We start from the raw sequence: 22,610 nt of genomic DNA, 5'->3' as shown, positions 1-22,610 counted from the left end.
CTCTCCTCCTTGCAGTTTGCCGGGCCGTGTCGGGTCGGGTGCAACGGCGCAGTTGTGCGGCTGGCCAGCTTCCGCTGCTTAGTTGCTTCTCAGGCCTAGGATATACAAGAACACAACAACATGTTTGGGACTTTCCTCATCCAGGTCCGCAGCAGCCTCGTGCGCTCCTTCGCGCTACGTCCGCCTGCGCGGCGGTCGCACAAATTCCCAGGCAATTTCACTGCCCCCCAGATAGCCGTTAAAATCGGTAAACGTTCGTCACATCCGTGGCATCCCGAACCCCCAGTCCGTGTCGTTCGGAGCTGCGGCACTCTTGCACAACGTTCGCCACCTGTGCGCTCATGCCCGCCCAGTCCCACCCCGCTTCCGTAAACTCAGTAACTTCAAAACCCCCGAACTCGAATCAACCCCCCCATACACGTTCACAACACGGCCTCAGACAACGCAGGCGTTCACTCATTTCGCGGCCTCCCCTTGTGCGCCTGGACATAGCGCATGCTGGCATGGAGAGAATCACGGCCGAAACAATGCGATGTATGTATGCGTCAGGATCACACAAGTGAACGCAAGTACGACAGAACCTCATCGTAAGATTCACAGGAATCGCAGCACAGCATGGCTAGCTGTCACGCCATAACAATATACCTTTACCCTCGAGCAGTTCAAGAGGTCACGTTGAGGAGATACAATGTGTCACGTTGTCCTCATGGATCGTCACTCGTCAGGTTAGCTTAACATCACCATCCTCGGTGTTGTCGACAGCAGTTCCTGGAGCTGCCGCAGCAGCCCTCTCCCGCACGGACCTGGCCGACCGCGTGATCCGCATGCTGACCACTTCACGTTCGCCCTCTGCAGGCAGCATCTCCAGTGGCCCCACCGCCGGCAGAAGCGCACCCGGGCTGCTGCCCCGGCCTAGGGGCCCGCTTCCAGTCGTTACACACGCGCTCGACAAGTCTGCAGTATGTTCCTCTGTAACAGCGTCCACCTGCAGTCCGAGCAGTGGGGCCGCCCGCAGGTTGTGACCTGCAAAGCCTCTTAGCCCAGGGCCAGTGGAAGCCGAAGCGGCAGGACCCCTGCTCATATCGGCACAGTGCGCATCCGCCGCTAGCAGGTCAAGCTGCTGTTGCTGCTGCGGTTGCTGCAATCCCGTATATCCACCAGCAATGGGAGCTCGATGGCGCCAGACCTCCACTGTGGCACTGGTGCTGGTGTACCCGCTGCCCATAGCCTCAACATTTCTGGTGACAGCGGCCATGGCACCTGCAGTAGAGATGCTGCCTCGGTTGTTGAAGTGCAATGTTGCGGCCGAGCCGCCGCTGCCATCGCAGCCGCTGCCTTCGCCGCTGTAGGTTGCGGGCTGCCGCAGCCGCGGCGCGGGTTTGGACGCTCCGTGTACCGGCGGTACTCCCAGGGCCAGGCAGGGCGGTAGGCGGCCTTGGGGCCCCACCGCCACTGCGGTGTCGGGCTGCACCGTACCACTTGCTGAGCCGCCGAACACGGCGCCCGCGGCCTGAGAGGCGGCGGCGCAGCTGCCCGTGTCACTGCCGCGAAAAGACATAGCTGGGTACGTCCGCCGGCGCTCTCCACACGCCACCCCGGCCGCGACAGGTGCAGGTGGAATCACTTGCACCGCAGCCACAGCCTGAGCTGGGTGCTGCCAGCTCGCTGGCGATGCAGGTCTCCCGCTGCCAACGTTGGACGACGTCGCACGCGCTGGTAGGTTGGACGCCCCAGCAATCGAAGCACCGAAAGCGGCTGCAGGAAAGGATGTGTGGCGCCAGGCCGCGGCGCGGGATTGCTGGTCGCTATGACCGCTGTGCGACGGCCCTGCAGCCCCATCGCCATCGCCTTCAACGTCGCCTTCGCCGCCCGCACCTCCAATGACAATGCCGTCATTGTCAGGCGCCCGTTCTCCTTCCACATAGGCAGCAGCTGCGCCTTGCTCAAGAGGTCTGTCCCTTACCGCCTGCGTGTTGGCTTTCGCCAGCGGCAGCAGCAGCTGTGGAAGTGGCATGCTACCGCCGTACCCGCCGCCGCCCTGCAGGCTGCTGCCCGTGTTGATGCGGCCGATGAAGGAGCCGCCCGCGCTTGTCAGACGGGTGCGTGGCGGCGTCACCCAGCTAGGCTGCCTCAGCCCCGCTGCCGTTGCCACTGCCGCGACCGCGGCAATGCTGGAGCGCGCGGCGCCGGCCAGCTTCAGTAGCGGCATGGACGCATGCGACCGAGTGGCGGCGCCTGGCATGGTGGATAGGAGCCCGAAGCCGCTGATGCTGCCAGCCGCGCCGCGCGGCGTGGCCGTTGCAGTGGCCGGGGAGCGGCTCATGGGCATTAGCCACACTGCATGCCGCTGCCCGGGCGGCCTTGCCGTGGGTGTCAACGCGCCAGACGGTAGCCGCGGGCGGTTGATGGCGGCTACCGCCGCCAGCGAGGGCGGCGGGGCGTCCGGCGGGAAGAGGCTGACCACAAACACGACCTGCTTCCAGCGCTTCCTCTTGTCGCGGACGCGGCCGCCCAGGTACGCTGGGGTGTTGCCCTCCATCACCGGCATAAATGCCATCAGCATGGAAGCACCGTCTCCCGCTGCTGCCGGCGCCGTCCCTCCATCTGCTGCGTGCATCCCAGCTTGCCCGCTGGCGGCTTCACGCTCCGGCACCTCCTCTGCAATGCTGGACGGCTGCGCAGATAGCGACGGGCCTGCGGTGGTCCGGTTGCCCGCACCGGCGCCGTTGCTGCCGCGCTGCGCAGCCACGGCCGCCAGCTGCTGCTTCTGTTGCTGCTGCAGCAGCTCGTGCTGCTGCGCCGCCAGCGCCTCCTGGCACGTGACGGCGCAGCACACCACCTGGCCGCAGGCTGCCACGGCGCCGGCCAGCCGCTGCGCCAGCCTCACGGGCTTGCCGCTGTACGCCAGCTCGTGCGTGTGGTCGGCGGCGCTCCATGTCGGACGGCCGGTGGCGATGCCAACGCGGATCCTGTAAAGCAGGGTTGCAGCAGGGCGGCGAGCAACATGAGAAGATTTGCCTTGCTGACGGTACGAGTGGACGCCGCAAGGCAGATCAAGCACACAAGCAACGTCCCTGGCGCTAGACCGCTTACCTCAGCCCTCGAAGCAGAAGGTGCTGGACCCGGCCGTCTGTGCCCACTATCGTGTCGTTGCAGCGGGTACCTGCCGGGTACTCCCCCACCGCGTTCTGCGACTCGGACTGCCACTCTTGTGGCATGCTTCGCAATTCTGGGCGCTGCGGCAGGATCTCTTCCAGCATCTGGTGGGAATAGACCGGCGGCCCCTCAGGCACGGGCGCAGGTCTTGACGACTCTGGCGACAGCCCCGGCACCGCGTCTGGAGTGCTGGCATCAGCGCTAGCCGCTGCCACATCGAGGGCACATGTGGGCATAGGCTCTGCGATGGACTCGAGCGCGTCTTTGCCTTTTCGGCCATGTGCATTCGTGCCGCAGCCGCTAGATGTGCCCAGGCACGCGACGCCGGGCATGCTGTAGCTGCCCGCTGCGCCGCCTTTGCGCAGCTCCGCCTCCAAGCTGGATGAATGGCCCAGTCGCCGCTGGTGCTGGTAGAGAGGCGCGGGCAGCCGAGCGTTGCGCTCGCAATGGGGCTGGGACTGGGGCAGTGGCTGCACAGCAGCGCCTCCTTGCGGGGCGATGGGGGAGGCAGGTGAGCATGGCGACGGGGGCTGCTGATCTCCGCATTGGGACGGTGACCCTTTGAACAGCGAGCGGCTGCCGCCCGTCCTTGCAGAGCTGAGCTGGAAGCCAGGCTCTGTTCGGACCGTGGCAGGCGCGGCCGGGACTTGGCAGGCCATCGTCTGCGGGGCTGCAGCCTGGAATGCAGCCGGCTGCGGCCGGGCCAGTGTTGGCTGCGGCCGGGCCAGTGTTGGCTGCAGCTCACGCTGCCCCGGAGAATGCTGCGGCGCCAATGCGAGACGCAGCGCCGCAGGCGCAGAGCCCAGCGCCCTGCCGCCTGGAGCCGATCTGGCAGAAAACCCGCGCGGAACCGTTGCTTCTCCACTGATACTGCTTTCGGCCGCGGCTGGGGGCTCGGCCGTGGATGTTGGCTCCAATGGGGATGCAGGAAGGTCGGCGGCCTGCAGGAGCAATGCGGCAGAGGGAGCAGAGCTGCATGTTGCATGGGGCCGTGTTGCAGGAACCGGCGCACAATGGAGCCCTGCTGCTGGCGGCGCACGAGGCATCACCCGCACTTGCAGGTGCATTCGCATACCGCACCTGCAGGCTATTCAGGGCGCTGAAGGGGCTGTTCCGACCGCACGTGCTGCCGGCCTGGCCCGCAGCAGCCGCTCCAATGCCGTCACCGCCGCCGCCGTGTGCCTGACCGCGAGGGCGGAAGGTACACTGTCATGCATGGATTCCTGATATATGCAAGTCCTGACACCAATCAAGCCATGTGAAACGAAGGTCGTCCAGCACACAGAGTTTGCCGTTGTTTCAGTCCTTACCCCGTACCACAAGCATGGCCATTACCTGTGCCCGCCGTGCCTCCATATCCTCAGCCACCGCCGCCACCATGGCCGTCGGGCCTATCCTGCCTCCGCCCGCCAGGCCTTCAGGCTTCATCACCGGAGACGTGCTTGCGTTGGTGTGAACGCCCGGGACGCTGGTGTAGCCAGACATCAGCAGCAGGTGCATGGTGGTGGCAGTGGACGTAATCGCGGTGGTATCCGGCGCGGTCAGCTGAGGAGAGCATCGCGGCGATGCCGACTCAAACGCTGTAGTTGTGATGCTGGCAGCTGAGTGCCCATGCGTAAACGCCTCATGCAGGCGCTCTCCCGGTACGCACCCAGGCGCACTCAAGCCGATGCCCACCGAAGGCGGTATGCAGCCAGCTATCGGCTGCATAAGCGCGCCAGCGTTAGCAGCTTTCCCAGCAATGCCGACCCCTGCTGCTGCGTCTGGCGCTGGCGATGCTCCCGGCGGGTGCAGCAGCAAGGCGTCGCCACTGCACGGCGACGCGCCTATGCATCCTCGGGGTGAGTGGTCGCTGCATGGCGGGTGGCTGATTCGCGATGACGCTGCTGGCGTGTCCTCGCCTGGGGGCACACGGGCGCTTTGTGGCAGCAGCAGCCCGGTTGTGCTCACGGATGCGCTACCGCCGGTGACCGAAATGGCTGGCGTTGCGGCTGACCCCACGGCTGCTGGAGGCTTTGGAAGCGGCGACAGCGCTTGCGGTATCGTTCCTGGCCGGTGCATGAGGCCCAGGCGAGACGGCACGTGCGTGAAAGGACCCATGAGCGTAGCACTGGCGCTGAGCTCCTGCGCAGTGGGAGGCAAGCCTGGCGCTGAAGCACCTCCGCTGGTGGCGGCCCCGCTGGTCGTGATGCTGCCAAACGTTGCAGCGGCCACCAGTGCCGCGGCGGTGAAGGGCGACGTATCAGCTGCAGCGGCTGGTGTGCTGGGCGGTGAAGCGGTAGTGCCAACTGCCGCGGCGGGGGTGAACGTGCCGGCGGAGGTGGCGTGCCGCCGCAGCGGAGAGATCCCAAGTGGCAGCGGTGAACCTGGTGTGGAGGCGCCGGCAGCCACGCCAACCGCCTTGTCCAGGCGCGAGCCGATCCATGCGGCCAGGCCGCCCGCAGCCGCGGCGCTGGCCAAAGTCGGATCGCCTCGGATACCCTGAACAGTGGCGCCGCGGCCGCGAGTGCTGCTGGCACCCCTGTCAGGCGCTTCACGCGAACGATGCTGGTGCCTGCCGGCCATCAGGTGGCCCATGACCCCGCCGGCACTGGCGCTGGAGATGCTGACGCGGCGCTGCATGTCCGAGGCAGAGCCGTGGCGCCCGTGAGCGAAGCTGCTCGGGCCGCCGAGCTGTGCGTCGAGGTCTGTGTCGCCCACCATCGTTGACTCCTCCTCCTCCTCCTCCTCCTCCTCAAGAAAGAAGTCGGAGCAGGCAATGCTGGAGTCAGACTCCGGCACCTCCACCACCTCACACAGCTCGTGTGCCAGCAGCGCCTGCGGGTGCAGGAAGTACCGTAAGTAAGGCATAGTGGAGGCGCACGCATGAATCAGTGCCTTAAGTAAAGCAACGGAACGAACTTGCCACCATTTGCTGTTACAGGTCGCTGGTGTGCCTTACCTCGGACCACGGTGCGTTCAGCAGCTCCTTCCGCAGCCCCTCCGCCCAGCGCACTGCCGCTGCACTGCTGCCGAAGGCAGCAATCAGCTCTCCTGGTTGTGAGCAGGTCTGCAGGGAACGGTGTCGTATGGCTCAGCGCTAGACATGAATATTTCATGAATAGCCCCGTTGCTGTGCGTTGCGATACGAGCTTGGGTAACCCCCCACATCGCGCGTGTCAGCCGGCATAGGCTATACCCCACATTCATCCGCGGCAGCGCACGCGCACCAGGTAAGCGCCACAGGTGTACTTGCGCATGGTGCGGCGCGCGGTGTCCTGCAGCAGCCGCAGCGCGGCGCCCGCCACCTCGGCGTCCCAGGCCAGCAGCGCCGTCGCCGCCGGCACCTGCAGCACCACGTACGAGAGCCGGCCCACCGGCGCGTTGTACACGTCCTCCAGCGGCGCGTGGTCCTTGGGCACACGCGGCCGCGACACCAGCGCCAGGCGCTGCGACAGCGAGCTGCTGGTGAGCCAGAAGACCGCCTGCCGGTACACATACACGAGCCAGAGCGGTTTGTGGTGAAGATTAATGAGTGAAGGAACGGATTGCTGGGCGCAAGGGAAGAGGTTGGAGGGTGCGAGAGCAGCGCGGTTTGCTTAGTAAGCAGGGTGGCACAAACATGCGGGGTCAGGGCGCAACACCGCGAGCTCACCGTTTCTTTAGGTGGCGAGATGCTCTGGCCCGCGGCAACGCCCGAGTCCCCAGCGAGCACGCGCCGCCGCGAGCCAGAGCTCACAGGCACTGCCTGCTGCTGCAGCTGCATCAGTGAGCGCGCCTTCGGTACATTACCGCGTGTTGGATGCTGCTGCTGCTGCGGTTGAGCTCCTATTTCACAGGTGGAAGCAGGCAGCATGAGATTGGATGGGATCGTCATCGGCCCTCTGTCTGCCGCTGCAAGCTGTGCCGACGTCAAGCTGCCAGGGGCGGCACTTGGACGCCCCGAGCTCTGCCGCACTGCAGAAGCGGGTCCCGCCAAGGCGCTGACACCGCCGCCGTCTGCGCGCGTTGTTTGGCGGGAGACGCTGGCAGACGCGCTGTAGTCTTCTGCGGCAGCCAGCATGGCGGCCGCCGCGGACCCGGCTCCGACCGTCTGTGCGCGGTTGAGCAGCATGCTGCCACCACCGATGCCCCCAACGGCGTACCCACCGCCCGCAAGAGCAGTGATGTTGTTGCTCGAGGGCGGCAGGCGTGACAGCATGCGTCGCGGTGTGCACTGCCCCAGCAGCCCAGCACTGGCGCTAGGTGGCGGCACCGCCGGTGCCGCAGCGGCTTCCTTCACGTACGCGCCAAGCCTGAGCATCTGTGAGCATCAGACAAACGCAACACACGGGTTCCGTACAACCTCAGCCACCAACCACTGGCATGAGTTGTACACCAATCGTAAGCAAACCGCACGGGTTCTTACGAGCACGGACGCACCAGGATGCCAGGCGGCTTGCCGCCGTTGTGGTGGTGGACGGCCTCATCCAGCTGTTCCTTGGCGGCGGCAGACAGAAATATCTGCCCACCGTTGGCGTAGTCTGCGATGGCCTTGCACATGGCCACGCAAGGGCCGCCGTACACGACTGCGGGCAGAGCAGCGTACGGGCAGGGCAGCTAACGCAAGGCAGGTTGGCAGCTGCGCTTGAAACAGCTACAGAGGTCAGCAGTAGGTCCTGGCACGAAGTTCATGTCCCATGCAGATACCCACTGCGAGCAGATGCGGCATTGTACTGCATTTCGGCGGCGCTGTTGACGCCGGTGTGAATGCCCACGCGCACGCGCAGGCCCCTGCACAGGCATGGCGGGCACGTGCTCAAGGTCGGGGTGACGCGCGTGGGCGTGACAGGACCTGGCATGTGCGCAAGCGACTTGCGGCGGCTGCCCCAGCACACCTGAACATCAGCACTCTCCGTGTCCGGCCCACAGACATCGCCGCCGTGAAGCATGACGCCGGTGGCAGCTCGGACAGCAGCTGGCCCAGGGTGCGGCCCTGAGTCGGCAGCGTCCACAGGGGCGGCGGCATCGCCGCTTCCAGGACCTCCATCGCCGCGGTAGCCTCCGCCACCTCCTGGGTTCCGGCCGCACTGCTGGCCGTGGCGAAGTCGGATACCTGGGTACAGCCCCCGCCCCCAGCAGTCGGCTGCCGCGACCTGCCCCTGGCGCTGGAAGGCGGCGTGGCTATCCCGGCTGCCGTGCGCAGCAGCGCTCCCATGCTGGGCGACGCGTACATGCCCGGACGGCTGTCCCTGCTGCCACACGCATCGCAGCCGGCGCCGTCCTCCAGACCTGACGCCTGGGGCAGCAACAGCGTAAGCGGCCGGCGGTGAACGGCTGCCCCGTTGCCGCTGTGGGCTGCGCTGGGCAGGTTCCGAGCGCCCGCCCCTGAGGGCGCGGCGTCAGCAGCCGCGCCAGCCATTTCGTCCTCGTCCATCGTGTCTGCGGCCGCCCTCAGGGAGAAGCTGGCAGTCCCTGCACCCACCGCCTTCGACACGGCGTTGACACCGGCGCCAACCAGGTCCTCTGCAGTGACCTCTGTCAGAGCAGCAGCAGTGTCGGAGACATATCCCTGACTGCCGCTAGGGAACCACGGCAGCACGGGCGGCAGCACCGCCATCACCGAGTTGCGGTCCCTGGGCTCCCTGACGCCAGCATCGCGGTGGTCCGCCTGCTTGGCGTTGCTCTGTCGACTGCTGCTGCGCCGGTGGTGCCGGTGGTGCAGCTCCTGCTGCTGGTGTGGGTTGTCATGCGCATCTGGGCCCGCCGCCTCGCGTTGCTCTGCTGCATGGCCTCGCCGGTGTGTATGCAAGCGACCGGCCTGTCCTGGGTCGTGGGAGGGCTCCGGCGACATGCTACCGCTCAGAACTTCGTAGTTGCCGCTGGTTAGTGCACTGAGGGTCGCACCGTCTGGCAAATCGCTGCGGTCACAGCTCTCACCGCCGTCGGTACCGCCGTCACGCTCCCCATCTTCGCCGCCACTTCCACCCCCGCTGCTGCTGAACCAGCTGCAGCTGCTGAACTCCTCCTCACCGCCCACGCTCATGGGGATGAGTAGCTGTGGTGGGCGATGCAGCTGCATGCAGGAATCGCGCTCGCGCTGCATCACACACGCAGTGGTGCTGCGCTCGTGCGTGTCCCAGGGTAGGGCGCTGCCTGCCTCCTCGACATCCGCAGCCTCCTCCCCGTCATACAGGTCTCCCAAAGCCGAGGTTGCCACGGCAATCGCTGCGCGCGATGCAGCATCGCGCTCCATGCCCGAGGGCACCGAGCCCCGACCCAGTGGCGTGCGCAGGTCGCCAGCGCTGCTCCCGCGCGTCCTGCCACGCCAGCCCATCCGGTCTGCTGCTGCGCTTGCGGCTGCCCTCGCGGTGGCCGCCGCAGATGCAAGGACGGCGGCAGCTTTAGACCGTGGCGTACCGCCACCAGCATAACCGCTGCTCCCGCCGCTCTCAGGCGCTGTAGCTGACGCGTCAGACGACCGCAGAGCGTGCAGCCGCCCCGGCAGCACCGCCGCCGACATGCTCCGCCCGCCGCCCGTGCAGCTTGAGCGGCGCCTGCCCGCCTGGGAGCGCCGTATGCTGCAGATGTGCTCCAGAGCTGCCAGCGAGGGCTGCGGCCGCCCCATCATCTGCGCCGCAGCCGACATGCTCATGGCCGTGGGCGTGGGCGGAGCACTGGTGTGGTAGCCGTTCTGTGTGAAGCCGTGCAGGCGCGCCGCGCTGAGAGTCAGGTCCATCACATCCACGGCCGCGGCATCCCCGCCACTGCGGCGGCGCCGCTGGCCCTCACCCGCGAGGGCATACCGCGCAAGCCCAGGCGCCGAGACGAAGGGCGAGCTGGCACCCGACTGGCCATGCGGCGTGGCCGCTGCCTCCATGTCCTCCGGCTCATCGTGGTTCGTGAAGGGGAAGCCCTCTGGGAGGTCGGTGTAGACCGGCATGCAAATCTGTAGGGTGGATTCGGGTACCAGCTCATGAGGGACCTGTCAACATCATAGACAGCATACTTGCGTACGGCAACCGACACCCTGCACGCCCCTACCTTGTCCGTCAGTAGCTCTTGCGGCCACGGCAGCACCAGCAACTGGTTTTGCAGCTCGATGGCAAAGGCGACTGCGTGCTTGACTGTCTGGAAGGCGAGGATGAAGGAGTCTCCCTGTGGACGCGGGCACGCGAACGTCAGCACTGGTGATGATGTGTGTTTGCAGGCATGGAGCATCACCGCCATCAAAACCACCTGATGCGCAGTCTGCGTACAGCCCCCATCAGCCGAAACCATTACCATATACCCCCCCACCTCTTTTTCCCTACCTACAACCGTTCATCGCCTCTTCCGCGTTATACCTTACATAACAAACCTAAAGTGATGAACAGTCGCACCCCATACCATCCCCCACGAGATCACACTTGCCTCCGTCGCGCTCTCATAGCCATGGTGCTCTATGACTAGGTGCCGAATGCATGCGTGGTGAAGCTGCAGAGCGCGACTGCGGCGACAGTAGGCAGAAGGATCACGGTCGCAGGCGTTGCTAGCGTCAGGACCGTTTCCATGGCGACAGTGGGGTTAAAGCCAATTGGGTGGATGTACCGTCGTAACCCGTCAGCTTCAGCAGCTATACCAGCAGCGCGTACGTTATGCACGCACCTCATGACGTCCGCCGCAAGCTCCTCCCACAGGCGCGTTGAGTCCTCTGTGGCGGGTAGGGGCGTTTCATGGAGATGTGCATGAATAATGGAGAGCCAGTCAACCAGCACCAACCCGCACTAACGCGTCGCACCGCTAACACCCACCAATGTCAGTCACCAGCAGCGCCGAGCGACTCGAGATGCCGGGTGCCTTGACCTGCAAGTTCAAAGGGAGGCAGATTCGCAGAGGACAGGCACCTGGCCGCGACCTGTCAAGCAAGCCCCTCTAGTCGCCATTCTCCTTGCCTGGGCATGAGCGCTAAGCTCGTAATTGTGCGGCTTGAAGCGGCGCCTCCGCAGCCCCAGCGCCATCATTAGCCACGGCAGCCGTCGGTGCATGGCCGCGTGCACGCCGCCGCCATGAGTCCCAAACACCACCAGCGCCACCACGATCAACAGCAGCAGCGCCACGCCGCCTACGGAGCCCAGCACCGCTCCTACAAGGACGCCGGTGCTGGTGCCGCCGCCGCCGCTCTGGCTGCCGGCAGCTGAGTCCATGTCATGCTGGTGATCTGTGCCGTGCGTGACCAACGAGGCCAGGTACTTGCCGCGGTACACCTGTGGAGATATGATTGTGCAGTGGCGGCAGCAGGGCCAGGCTTGATCAACAGCGAGCGTGAGCAGGAGCCAGAGGCCTTACAAGCGAGTGGATCGGCTGCTACCATATGGTACTTACCCAGCCCAACCAGCCAGTACCCACCACCCACCTCTGGAGGGTAGTAAGCAGACGCAAGGGCCGCGGCCCGGGTAAGGGCTGCCTGGAGGCCCATGGGCTTCGCGGCAGATGTGGAGTCCGGCAGCAGGCCGGCCAGGGCCCGCCCCCGACGCCGCTGCTTAGTACCGACAGCAGGCGCAGCGGCTGCCGGCGAAGCCTCGATTGAGTTCATGCGCTCCTCAAGCCCGTCTAATGCCGCTACACTCATACCATCACGCACCACCAAGCCCTGCTCGATGCCTAAAATGATGTCCTCGAGGAGCTGCCTGTACACGCACAAGCGCATTATTCACAGTCATAATGTGAGGCGAACGGCTGTGTTGGCAATCGCACGTAACCGGCGGGGCGGCAGCATGCAGTTGCCCGTGTCAGCTTCAGGCCGCTTAACATAAGTGCCCATTGACCACCACGGTTGAGCACCTCCTATGTTCATTGAGAACTCATACCACACAGGGTGTCGGTGCCAGGCCTTGCCTGATCCCTGGCATACTCACAGGTAGTATGCCCCGTTCGCCATGCGCAGGCCCCACGCGTGGTTCGGGTGCTGGTTCGCGTCCTCCAGCACCGGCAGTGCCCGCTCCAGCAGGTCGTCTTCGTGGCCCGCCGCGCGCCAAACCGCGCTGCTGGAAGCAGCAGACAGCAACGCCGGCCGCACCGGCTCCACCACCCGCAGCGGAGAAACAGCAGCAGTGATACTAGTGCCGCTTCTGCTAGTGCTTCCTCCAGCAGCACCAGAGGCGGCGGCTGGGACGGCCGCAGAAGCGGCTTCGCCACCCGTCACTGTGTCCAGGTAGCGGCTGGGCGAAGCCAAATAGAGCAGCAGCTCATAACCCAGCAGCTGGGCAAGCACGTCCGACCTGTGGGAGTGAGTAAGAGCACAGTAATATTAAACACGGCTATTGGCCAGTTGAGTGCTTTCAGGTATGCTAAAGCGAGCGCGTCCGCAACAGACGGTCGACACGGTAGATAACAACCGTGCGCACCGTACCTCTTGTTAACGGAACCCATCAGGAGGCTTGCCGGCGACTGCGGCGAGTAGTTGACACGGCGCGGCTCCTTCGTTGGCCCTCCCGCAAGGGAGGCTTGCGCGCACCAAGCGCCGATGCTACTGCTGTTAGCGTTTCCCTCCCCGCTGCCGCTACCATCGCCACCGTCGTAAGCAGGCGCGGGTAGCACATTCGCAACAGCGCTGTACGGACACAAGGTGGTATCGCAGGGCATGAGCGCTCCACCGACGCTGCCGCCCGTGCCCCCGTTTTGCTTGCCGCCCCGATCCCACACGACATCAGAGCCGGGTAGCCGGGCGACGCCAATGTCGCTCAGGGCCACGGTGGCGTTCGCAGCCAGGTCCAATACAATCTGCGAACACAGTACGTGTGTCAGCAGTAGGACGTAGGGAATGCACTTGACCGTAAGGAATGCGCACATTATCCTTGGCATTGCTTACGCCCTGGTATTAACCCGCAATTACTCGCATTCCTACACCGTTTCTGTGTGGAGGCCTGCCGCTCACCCTGACTTGTGACACGTACGAGCCGAGCGTAAGCGCACAGCGCCCCCTTGCAAACGTTAGGCTGCCACGCGCACACGGTTCGTCTGGCTCCTCTGGCGCTGCCGACATTTTCATCTCTGCAAATATGCGGAACGCTTCCAAGCCGCCCACCGAGTTGATGAGCGGCGTGAGCGTGGCCGTGTCGAAATGCACTCCTTGTGTCACCCCATGAGTCTGTGCAATGCTGCTCCAGACCGCCTGGAAATAACTCTGGTGCACGCAGCCTGCGAAGGGTAAAAGCGGGGAGAGTTGTAATCGTGCTGAACTGCCGCGCCAACCACTACCACAACGACGGGCACTCACTTGTGCCGCGTGGCAAGCAAAAGGCGTAGGGTGGCAGTTGGCCCTCGCGGCCGCTGAGCCTGTAGCGCTCCACCGCCGCAGCGTACGTCCTGATGAAGGCAAGCATCTCCCTCCACGTTTGAGGTGCCTGGAGCACAGCACGTGGTGGTTGGTGATGTGGGTCGGACCGTATGGATGGATGCCAGTCATGCTATCCAGCTGCTGCCCTAGCCCCGCCAGAGCACCGCCAGCCACCCACCTGCATCCCGAGCCCGTCCAGCACGCTGCGGCGGTACATGGTCACAAGGGACGTGCCGTCCAGCGGCATCGCCAGGATTGAGCCGTGGTATGTCGCCACCTGTAGCCGAAAGGTCTGAGACACGCCCTGCATGGTTACAGGAGATGAGGCCGTGGGCAACACATTTCGTTGACAGCGTGTGGCTGTTGAGCGGAGCAGTAAGCTACCCTGTGCTGCATCCGTGTGAGCAGTGGAAACACCTGTTCCGCTGCGCGCAAGTGGCACAGCCCCCCGCGGCAGCCTCGAGCCGTGCCGAAAGGCCAACCCTCTAGTCCAGGCACGCACCAGCCACTCCACGCCGCCATCCAGCACCTCCAGCAGCGCGCTGCGCAGCAGGTCGAGGACATGCAGTGCAGTAAAGAAGCTCATGGGTGTTACAGTAATGCATGCCCGCCTACAGAGTAGTATTATGGCGCCACTCCAGCATACGGTGTACCGGTGCATTAGGGCGCGCCCACGCTCGGTACCGCGTGAACCGCAGGTGTAGTTGAGGGAGCCGTCAAATAACCAACACGCAGCAACAGCCTCCCACCAACCCTGGTACATGCCTGAGGTCCGTCAGCAGTCCAGCGTCCGCCAGCGTGAGCGTGAGGTCCGATGTGTGGAGAAACACGTCGTGCGTCGGAGCCTGCCCCGGCCGGCGGGCCGCCGCGCCAACAATGGCGGGCAGCTGGGACACGGGACGAACGTCCAGCTCCAGAGCAGTGCCATACGCAGCAGAGAACCTCTCAAGCGTGGGAGTGAGCCAACCTGCAAAGGCGTCCGGAAGCAGCACGCGAAGTGCCGCTGCAGGGGCAGCCGGCGCCGCATCCTGCAGGGCCGCAGGCACGAGGCGCAGCAACACTCGACTTGCAGTAGCCAGCACAAGCCCGGTGGTTGCCCCAGACGCAGCAACAAACGGCCTCTAACATGTAGAGCTCAGCCACTCCTTTAACGACAACTTAAATCAGAACCTAAGTGACTTGCGTACACGGGGGAAATGCAGAGAACGCACCGTGCTGCTGTCGGACGCAAAGCTCCTGCACTGATAGATGCCACCAGACACCGTTCCTAGCAAGTCTTGCTGCGACGCACCACAACTGTGGGTGGAGAAAGTGAACGGGAAACACCGGAAAGTTACACCTGGGAGCAAAGGCGCCATACCCACAACTGTAGTCTCAGAGTTTAATGGATACCTGCTTATTGCTGCCTTTGCGATAAGCTCCGCACAAGAGTCGCTTCCGAGCCAGCTTGCGTTCCCAGCAGCTGGTAGCGCCGCCTGAACCCATGGCCATATATATATTGTGGCCAGCAACGTGGCCACAGGCCATCTCGTCATACAGTGACACGAACTTTTCCCGAAAGCCAAGTCCCGAACAAGTTGCGCGTGTCTTTCATGCTCGTCTAGTAGAAGCGAGTTACTATTCAAATGGTATGTCAACAGCAATACTTATTGTGAGCACCCTCGCGCTGCGGGGCCTCGTCAGGGGACACACGTCCCAGCACACGTCCGGCAGTTCGATTACAGACAATGGGGTAAATTTACGCTTGTTGCTGTAGGTTTCTATCACTATAGAGTGCCCGGGCAGACACCCGCGTCCGTGCGCCCACTGTACTGTCGATCCAGACTGAATGCGTCTGAATGACCGATCCGACAGTCAGAGCCGCACACTGCACAGGAACTTCAGCGTGTTCAAAGTCCTGAATCGATACCGCAGACACTTGTAGGAAACGTTCTGAATCGCAAGATGGACGATGCTCAAAGTGTCGTTATCCCAAATGCCAGTAAGTTCGACACGGTGGGGGGCAGGCGGGGAGGGGCGGGGGACCCCGGGGGCCCGGGGGAACATTTTGTGGAGAGAGGCGGTGCAGCGCGAAACGGCGAAATCCTTGGATACCGTATGTGTCCGGGACAACCAGCTGTCAATATTGAGCATCCCAACCCCGTTGCGGTCTCGGATCCCAGCTGTAATTAGTGTAATACCGGTACGTTGCAGGGGAACTGGAGGGGGGACCTTTGGCTCCGACCACAGGCATTTCAGGTCTCGCGCACCCCTGGTCTTGCACCGCGTGACTCGCATTGCTCTGCATTGCTACGCAACTATCTACTACAAATTGTGCCCGACAGCCCAACACAGCACCCACATGGCCCACATGGCGATTGACATGCCTGCTGCGGCCAGTGAGTGGCCCCAACAAAGCGACAAGCACCTGGCCGCACACCCTAAGCGAATGGCCTGCACTCACCCCGAACCCGACGCAACTCGAAGCCGCTTGCGGCTTGCATGAGTCATGCTGCTCGTACGCAGTTTCGCCCCACCGCTTCTCCTTATCGCTGCGCATGGCAATCGCCACACCCCCCAAGTCTTCCTCCGATCTGGGTCCAAGACACGGTCGCCACAGCCTACCCATGAACACCTCTGTTGGACTGATGAAAGCACCAACACACGATGATACTCACGCAACCCACCCTGCAGTGGTTGAGGCCACCGGACTGGTGAGGGGCTAGCTGTCCCACGCCAGCACTTGCATGCATGTACATGAAACTGCACTGGTGTCTTTCGTCAAACAGTGCCGTATATCCCCTCCATTCCTCTCTTTCAGTTGTGTTCGGAAATACCTATTCACCTACCCTCCGATTACGCTGCGCACCAGGGGCCCAGCCCGAAAAATAGATGAAAGCACCAGGAGGCCTTAGCCACCTATTACAATCAATCCGATGTGGCTATGTTTGCTATCGGCGCCGGGTAGTGCGGGCCGTAATTAGCTCGGTTGGCGCCGGTTGGTGTGGCGGTGACTGCCCATCCGCCTATTCGCACATTGAAGATCTCATGACGCGTGAACGTGTGCGGCGCAGCCACGCACGTGCGTGCCAGTCCACACGGCCGCCCAGCCAGGCACGAGGCGGCCGGCGTCTGGCGCTGCTTCACCGCTTCTGCCGGGGTTGACTGTCCACGTCGCGGGGGTGCTGGCGCTGTTGGTCGCCGTGGTGGTGACCACCGTCCTCGTGGCCGTCCTCGCTGCGGCCGTCGTGGTGGCGGTGCTGGCGGTCGTGCTTGCGGTTGTAGATCGTCAGGTAGCTGCGAGGTGGTGCACGACAGCACGAGGAATTGTAAACGGGGGGCTTAACTTGGCACGGTGTGACTGGGTGGCACAAAGCAGCTCCTTCCGGATCCAACCATCATAGCCTGACCCCTCATCAGCTCCCGCGCGCACGCCCGACTGCATAGGCTGAACGCCCTAATGGGTGGACCAGCCGCCTTGTGGGGATCGCCTAGCCTTGCCACACCTTCACACAGCCACCCACGGCCCGCCCACAGCCCGCCGCCGCACGCACCTGGCTGTCTGCCCCGCCACGTTCAGCACGCTCTCGATCTGCAGCTCGTCCTCGCCCATCAGCCGGAAGTGGTCCGTGCCCTGCCCGCCGAACGGCGCGTCCCTGTAAACGAGTGCGATTGTAGACGCGGCCGGCCGCGACTGATACGTTACCGGTAACTGGGCGCTCTGCAACAGCAGCTGGAGCGCTTGCCCGCTTCCCCACCCACCCACACGATAAGACACCGGTTGGCCAGGCATGTGTGCTTGGGACGTGGTACCAAGCAGGACCCGCGCGCCGCGACCGCGCAAACCATGCACTGCGCGCATGTTCCCAGGTCCCCGCCCCTCCTGACTCACCACTTGAGCTGCACGTGCAGGTGGTCGCCGTGCTTCTCCACCCAGCCCTGCGCCTTGCCTGCGCCGCGGACAGGACCACGGTCAGCGCCCAAGAGGCGTGGTCCCAGCAAACCACCACCAACAATGGACAACGCCGGGCTCTGGCCCTCGCACATTGGCACGCCGGCCCCCGCGCACGTGGTCGTACCTCGCCGCAGGTCTCTCCGCTTGAACTGCCGCACCTCGCCGCTCATGGGGTACACTTCTTTCACCTGCATTCCAAGGGACCGAGCGCTTGTCCACTGAAAGTGAAAGAGTCTCAGCCTCTCGCCTAACCCCCACACCTTCAAGACCCATCGCCAAGGCACGCACCCGCTGCCCCCAACCCGCTGCCTATGCCTGTCTCAGCCGGTCACTTGCCGCACTGCCCTGCCCAACATCACACATCAATCTCCTCCACCTCCTCCAAGTGAGCGCATCATTAACTATCCCAGCAGAACCCCTCCCAAGTCGCCCAGGTTCCATACAACTCACCTTGAACCAGCCGATGTAGCTGAACACCGTGAAGGTGAACTGCTCGGGTGTAAGGTCGATGCGCACGCCCCGCACCAGCTTGACCGCCTGCCGGGCGCGGGATGTAACGCAGCATGACGGCGCGATACCAGCGTGTCATGCCGTGCCAACAAGTTCGAGATCTGGAATTCGCTGGAACGCTGAGCGACATGCCACACGCATGAAGCAGCCCGAGTTCCGTCCTGTGCGGACTGCGGCATGGGCACACCCACCTGCCGTACGATGCCGTTCAAGTGCATCATGTTCCTGTGTTGCACATAGTTGACACAGCCAGGTCAGTAAATGTATGAGTTGACGGCTCAGCCTGCGGTCGCTGCGGCAACCACGGCCCATGCACAATGCACGGTAGCAAGTGCGCTAATGACCAACCCTTACATCGCTGCCTCCATACTCTCGGATCGGCGCTTATCCTGTTGACGCGGGAGGGGAGGCCAACTGGTAACGGCACGGATGCAGAAGACATGGGCTAACCACTCAGCTCCACACTGCGTTAGGTGAAGATCAAGCTCTGGTCTCTCGCGCTGGGGGCGTACGCACCAACCTTGAACCATGTGCCGCTCAATGCGCGCAGCGCGGGCGTCAGCTCCGCTTGCTGCCCTTGTCCCGGCGCTGCCAGACCTGAGCCCAGGATTCCCACTGCAGCTTTCGACGTGGAGGCTGCGCCACTGCTGCTGCCGCCGCCGCCAACGGAGCAGCTGTTGATGCTGGCGAACGGCACCGCGCACCAGACAGCGCGCGGCGCTGTCTGGTGCGCAGGCAGTCCGAGGTGGCGCCCCGCGCCATCCGTTGCCGCGTCAGCAGCTGCTCCACCTCCCACCAGCCTTCCGCTTAGCCCCAGCTCCAGTGCTTTGCATGCCTCCAGCATCGGCGCAATCAGCCCCTGCAGGTCACGGTAAGAGACGGATGTGAAGGGCCACGAGCCGTCGCCTCCCTGTGCCAGCGCCATCTGCCCCCTCCCGCGTGCTCACATGTTGTTGCTGATGCGCCCACGCTAGAAGAGCGTGCAGAGGGTGTTCCTCCGGTGGCGCCATTTCCCGAGTTCTGCTTTTATGACGAATAGATTGCCTGATAGTTTCCAAGGCCAATAACCTAGCTACAGTATTAAGCCTTGCATTATGAAAAGAACTGCGAATGGAACTCGTGCCGCGACATCGGCGCAACATGCAAGTGAACTGAAGCGCGAACACACCCATCCTACATTGCTATAACATGTATCTCGCAGCATCACCTTCTGCATGCATCTTACGCGACTTTAGAGCACACCGCAGATCCAGTCTTTCGCGGTCCCCAAGCGATTATTGCGTTCGTGGGACTCGGACTAGGAGTGGGTTTCGTTCCCACCGCCCTACCCGCACCTCTCGCGGCACAGTAAAAGCTACTTGCAACATGGCAGCTAGCTTGCCGGCGGTCCCAGCGTGGCTGGGCACGGCGTCGTTCGCGGTGCTGGGCGCCGCACTGGGGTACCTGGCCTACAAGCTTGTTCGCCTCGCGCTAGCGGACGCGGACCTGCATCTCCTCGGCCTTGGCAAACACCGTGCTAACGCCTTCGAGGGGAAGGTTATCTGGATTACGGGCGCTTCGCAGGTGGGCCGGTGGTGACCGGGGGGTTCGGCGCTGCTGGCAGGAGTTGAGGAAGGCCTCCGGCAGACCGAGCGTGTCTCCCACAGGCCAAGGTCTAATGCAAAAACTGTCGCTGTGCCGTGCCCTTGAACTTGTGGCCTGAAGGCGCACTGGGGTTACGAGCGTGCCGCTGGTATGGAATGGCTATCAAGTCCACTCACCCACATCACGTTGTTCACAAATGTACACGCACCCCACTCCACCCTACCCCGTCACCCGCACAGGGCCTGGGCGCAGTGCTTGCCAAGTACTTTGCGGGCTTTGGCGCGAAGCTGGTGCGCAGTGGAAGAATACACGTCTGGCTCTACAGCCATTGTGTCGCAGGGGTTGGAAGGCTTGCTAAGTCGCTAATGGCTGAGTTGGGCTGGCTTCTTGATGCTGGCCCCCTAGTCGTGCCTCATGGACCCGCTTTGCCAAGCTAACAGTGGCTGCACGGCGCCTGCCGCAGATCCTGAGCTCGCGCGATGCGGCCAAGCTGCAGCGGGTCAAGGACTCGCTGGGGCTGGGCGCGGCAGCGAACGACCGGGTGACGGTAAGACGGCCGGCCGGGAGTTGGGCGCGGCAGCAGCCAGCAGGGCTACAACAGGGGATTCAGCGGCACCATGTGCAGTGCCGACGGCACGGGCACGGCAAGGTGGCATCGGGGCATTGGGACATGCGACATGATCACGCCACTGACATCTGTATGATGCCGGCGTCTGGCGGCTTTGGTGTGGTGCCCCGCATTTAACCACCTGGCGATGCGACCATACGCGCCATGTGGCTCGGTGCAGATCTTGCCCTTTGACCTGCTGGCTGACTACTCGGAGCTGGAGAAGGCGGCGGCGGCAGCGGACGCGGCGTTCGGCGGCAAGGGCATTGACTACCTCATTCATAACGCGGGTGGGTGGTGCAGGCGCCGCGGAGTCCAGCGGGTGGGGCGCTCCGGTGGGGCACTGACAGTGACAGGGCCTTGCTTTACAGCCGCGTAGAGCCGCTCCGCAACTGCATGTCACCTTCGTGCCCGGCCGCCATGCCTCCTCCTCCTAATGTCATGCGCTCCCCAGGCGCCAGCCAGCACGCGCTGGCGAGCGAGACCAGCGCGCAGGTGACGGACGAGCTGATGGCGCTGAACGCGGTGGGGCCCATCAAGCTGACACGCGCCGTGCTGCCGCACATGCTGCGTCGCGACCACGGCCGCATCGTGGTGGTGGGCTCCATGAGCAGCAAGCTGCCCAGCCCCGGCCAGGTGGGTGGGGCGGGCACGCGGGAGCATGTTTTGCGATCCCAGATTAGCTGCACCCGGATCCGAGGCGTGGGGAAAGCAGCCAAGAGGGGCGGGGAGTGCAAGCGGGGCTTGCTGATTCTTACAGGGGTGAATGGGTGAGACGGGGAACGAAGAAAATGTTGGGCATTCCTAGCATTGCAGCTTGGCTGCCGGGAAGGCTGGGGACCGGTCACGACTCGCCTCGGAGCCGCACCTCGATGCTACCGCTCCGACTTGCCGTCCCAGCTCGTTGGGCTCGGGCACATACCGGTAAATCGCCCATCCCTGTGCCGCCCCCGCCTCAGGCCGTGTACGCCGCCGCCAAGATGGCGCTGTACGGCTACTTCTCCACCCTGGCCACCGAGGTGTCCGACACGTGAGTGGCGTCAGTCACCGCCAGCGATGTGGCGCCACGCGTCTCCGAACGCGTCCGGCCCTGTGTTGTGCTGCACAGCCGCACAGCACTGGGTTAACCTTGGCACATGGCGCTCCTGTCCTGCCCTCCCCGTCCTCCACGCTGCTCACTAAACCCGTGCTCTCCACCCACCCACCCCCGGTTGTCAAAGCATAGGCCACGCTCTCCTCCTCGCTCTTTTGCATAGGGTTCGTTTTAGTTTGGGCTGATATCCGCAACCCCCTATTCGCCCCCAGTGCTATAACCTGTACAAAATTCCCCGCGCCCCTCTGCTCGCCCCGGCCCGCAGCGGCGTGGGCGTGACCATGTGCTGCCCCGGCCCCGTGGCGACCGGGTCGGAGGAGACGCCGCGTGTGGTGTATGGCGCCAACGGCCGCATCGTGCAGAACAACACCGGCGCCTCCAACCGCCTGGACCCGGCGCGCGCCGCGCAGCTGATCGCCAGTGCCGCCGCACACGGCGTGGACGAGGCGTGGATCGCCAAGCATCCCGTGCTGGCCGTCGGTGAGCCGGCGCTCCGGGTGCTGACAATGAGCTTCACGTAACGCGGGCTCTGCGAAGCTGCTGACCTGTCAGCTTCCTGCTGAAGTACGGTGGCGTTGCGCCACCGCCAATTCGTGGTTGGCAGCTCACGTCCGCGCTTGTGGCCGTCCCTTCACCCTGGCAATTGCCTTCCACTTTGCAGGCTATATCTGGCAGCTACTGCCGGCGCTGGGCTGGCGGCTGCTCAAGAAGGTGGGACCCAAGCGTGCCCGCGCCATAAAGGAGGGGCGCAACGGCTACGACGTGAGCAAGCTCATCAAGTGAGGCAGCAGAGCCGCAGTGGCGCCTGTGCTCGCGTTAGCTTAACGGAATGACAGTGCGTGGTCCTAAATTGTGCGGAATGACAGTGCGTGGTCCTAAATTGTGCGGTAACAAATTGACATGCTCTCATGAGTTGTTGAAGCATGCATGTTGCGGAAGCCGCCTGGCCGCTGTATTGAGTAGATGGCCTCCAGCAATTTGGCCAGCAATGCTTGTTGCCGGCAAGCCTGTATGACCTACGCAGCTTCTCACTGCTGCTGTGCTGCATGCTGCTGACTGAGTTGGTGAGGAGTCGCATTTGTCCTGATTGAAAGACGTTGCTGTACGCTTGGTAGGTGCAAGTAGCGGCATTTCCTGCTGTTTCTCTCCCGGCGCGGGACTTGATGGCCTTACATGTACAGTCCCGTCGGCGTCTCATGTATACGGCAGCCAATCAGCCATGACCGGCAGGCTGGGTCGCCACTGGCCAGGCGCAGGCCTCACATCCATACGGCATTTTGGACCGGTCCGGTATATATTTTGTACCGGTGTGTATAACCCAACAGCAATGTAACAGCAGCATCCGGCCACGCATGCGTTCTCGCACACGGTGCAACCGCGCCATGCATTAGCCCCTCACACAGCAGCTGTCAAGGCTTGAAGACCGCCCCTCTGTAATATGCAGAACTGC

The 22,610-nt window shown here is 63.8% G+C and overlaps 3 protein-coding genes across 3 annotated transcripts; 1 reads left to right on the top strand and 2 right to left on the bottom strand.

Annotated features, from left to right (window-relative positions):
- Positions 1-15,362, bottom strand: CHLRE_02g103200v5 (uncharacterized protein). Its single transcript, XM_043059754.1, has 25 exons — positions 14,825-15,362; positions 14,644-14,728; positions 14,198-14,460; positions 13,935-13,974; positions 13,611-13,736; positions 13,373-13,499; positions 13,031-13,293; positions 12,506-12,876; positions 12,012-12,374; positions 11,510-11,783; positions 11,049-11,360; positions 10,908-10,959; positions 10,762-10,807; positions 10,528-10,603; positions 10,159-10,272; positions 8,013-10,063; positions 7,829-7,908; positions 7,558-7,703; positions 6,791-7,438; positions 6,366-6,620; positions 6,098-6,205; positions 4,492-5,973; positions 4,237-4,338; positions 3,094-4,097; positions 1-2,969 (listed from the first exon to the last, which is right to left on the bottom strand). Exons 1-25 carry the CDS (start codon positions 14,965-14,967, stop codon positions 722-724), a joined length of 10,779 nt encoding a protein of 3,592 aa, XP_042927388.1. The 5' UTR covers positions 14,968-15,362; the 3' UTR covers positions 1-721.
- A 278-nt stretch (positions 15,363-15,640) lies between these two features.
- On the bottom strand, positions 15,641-18,952 carry CHLRE_02g103150v5 (uncharacterized protein). Its single transcript, XM_043059753.1, has 9 exons — positions 18,824-18,952; positions 18,397-18,735; positions 18,231-18,265; positions 18,068-18,101; positions 17,817-17,903; positions 17,491-17,554; positions 17,304-17,361; positions 16,966-17,067; positions 15,641-16,708 (listed from the first exon to the last, which is right to left on the bottom strand). Exons 1-9 carry the CDS (start codon positions 18,884-18,886, stop codon positions 16,555-16,557), a joined length of 936 nt encoding a protein of 311 aa, XP_042927387.1. The 5' UTR covers positions 18,887-18,952; the 3' UTR covers positions 15,641-16,554.
- Positions 18,953-19,066: 114 nt separating this feature from the next.
- On the top strand, positions 19,067-22,609 carry CHLRE_02g103100v5 (uncharacterized protein). Its single transcript, XM_043059752.1, has 8 exons — positions 19,067-19,439; positions 19,700-19,750; positions 19,924-20,007; positions 20,249-20,357; positions 20,522-20,703; positions 21,027-21,097; positions 21,426-21,640; positions 21,822-22,609. The coding sequence occupies exons 1-8, from the start codon at positions 19,242-19,244 to the stop codon at positions 21,941-21,943; spliced, it is 1,032 nt and encodes a 343-aa protein (XP_042927386.1). The 5' UTR covers positions 19,067-19,241; the 3' UTR covers positions 21,944-22,609.
- Position 22,610: the final 1 nt, after the last annotated feature.

This window comes from Chlamydomonas reinhardtii, chromosome 2 (genome assembly GCF_000002595.2).
Source record: "Chlamydomonas reinhardtii strain CC-503 cw92 mt+ chromosome 2, whole genome shotgun sequence".
Classification (NCBI taxonomy): domain Eukaryota; kingdom Viridiplantae; phylum Chlorophyta; class Chlorophyceae; order Chlamydomonadales; family Chlamydomonadaceae; genus Chlamydomonas; species Chlamydomonas reinhardtii.
The sequence above is the reverse complement of the archived record's forward strand: the minus strand, read 5'-3'. Positions and strand labels throughout refer to the sequence as shown.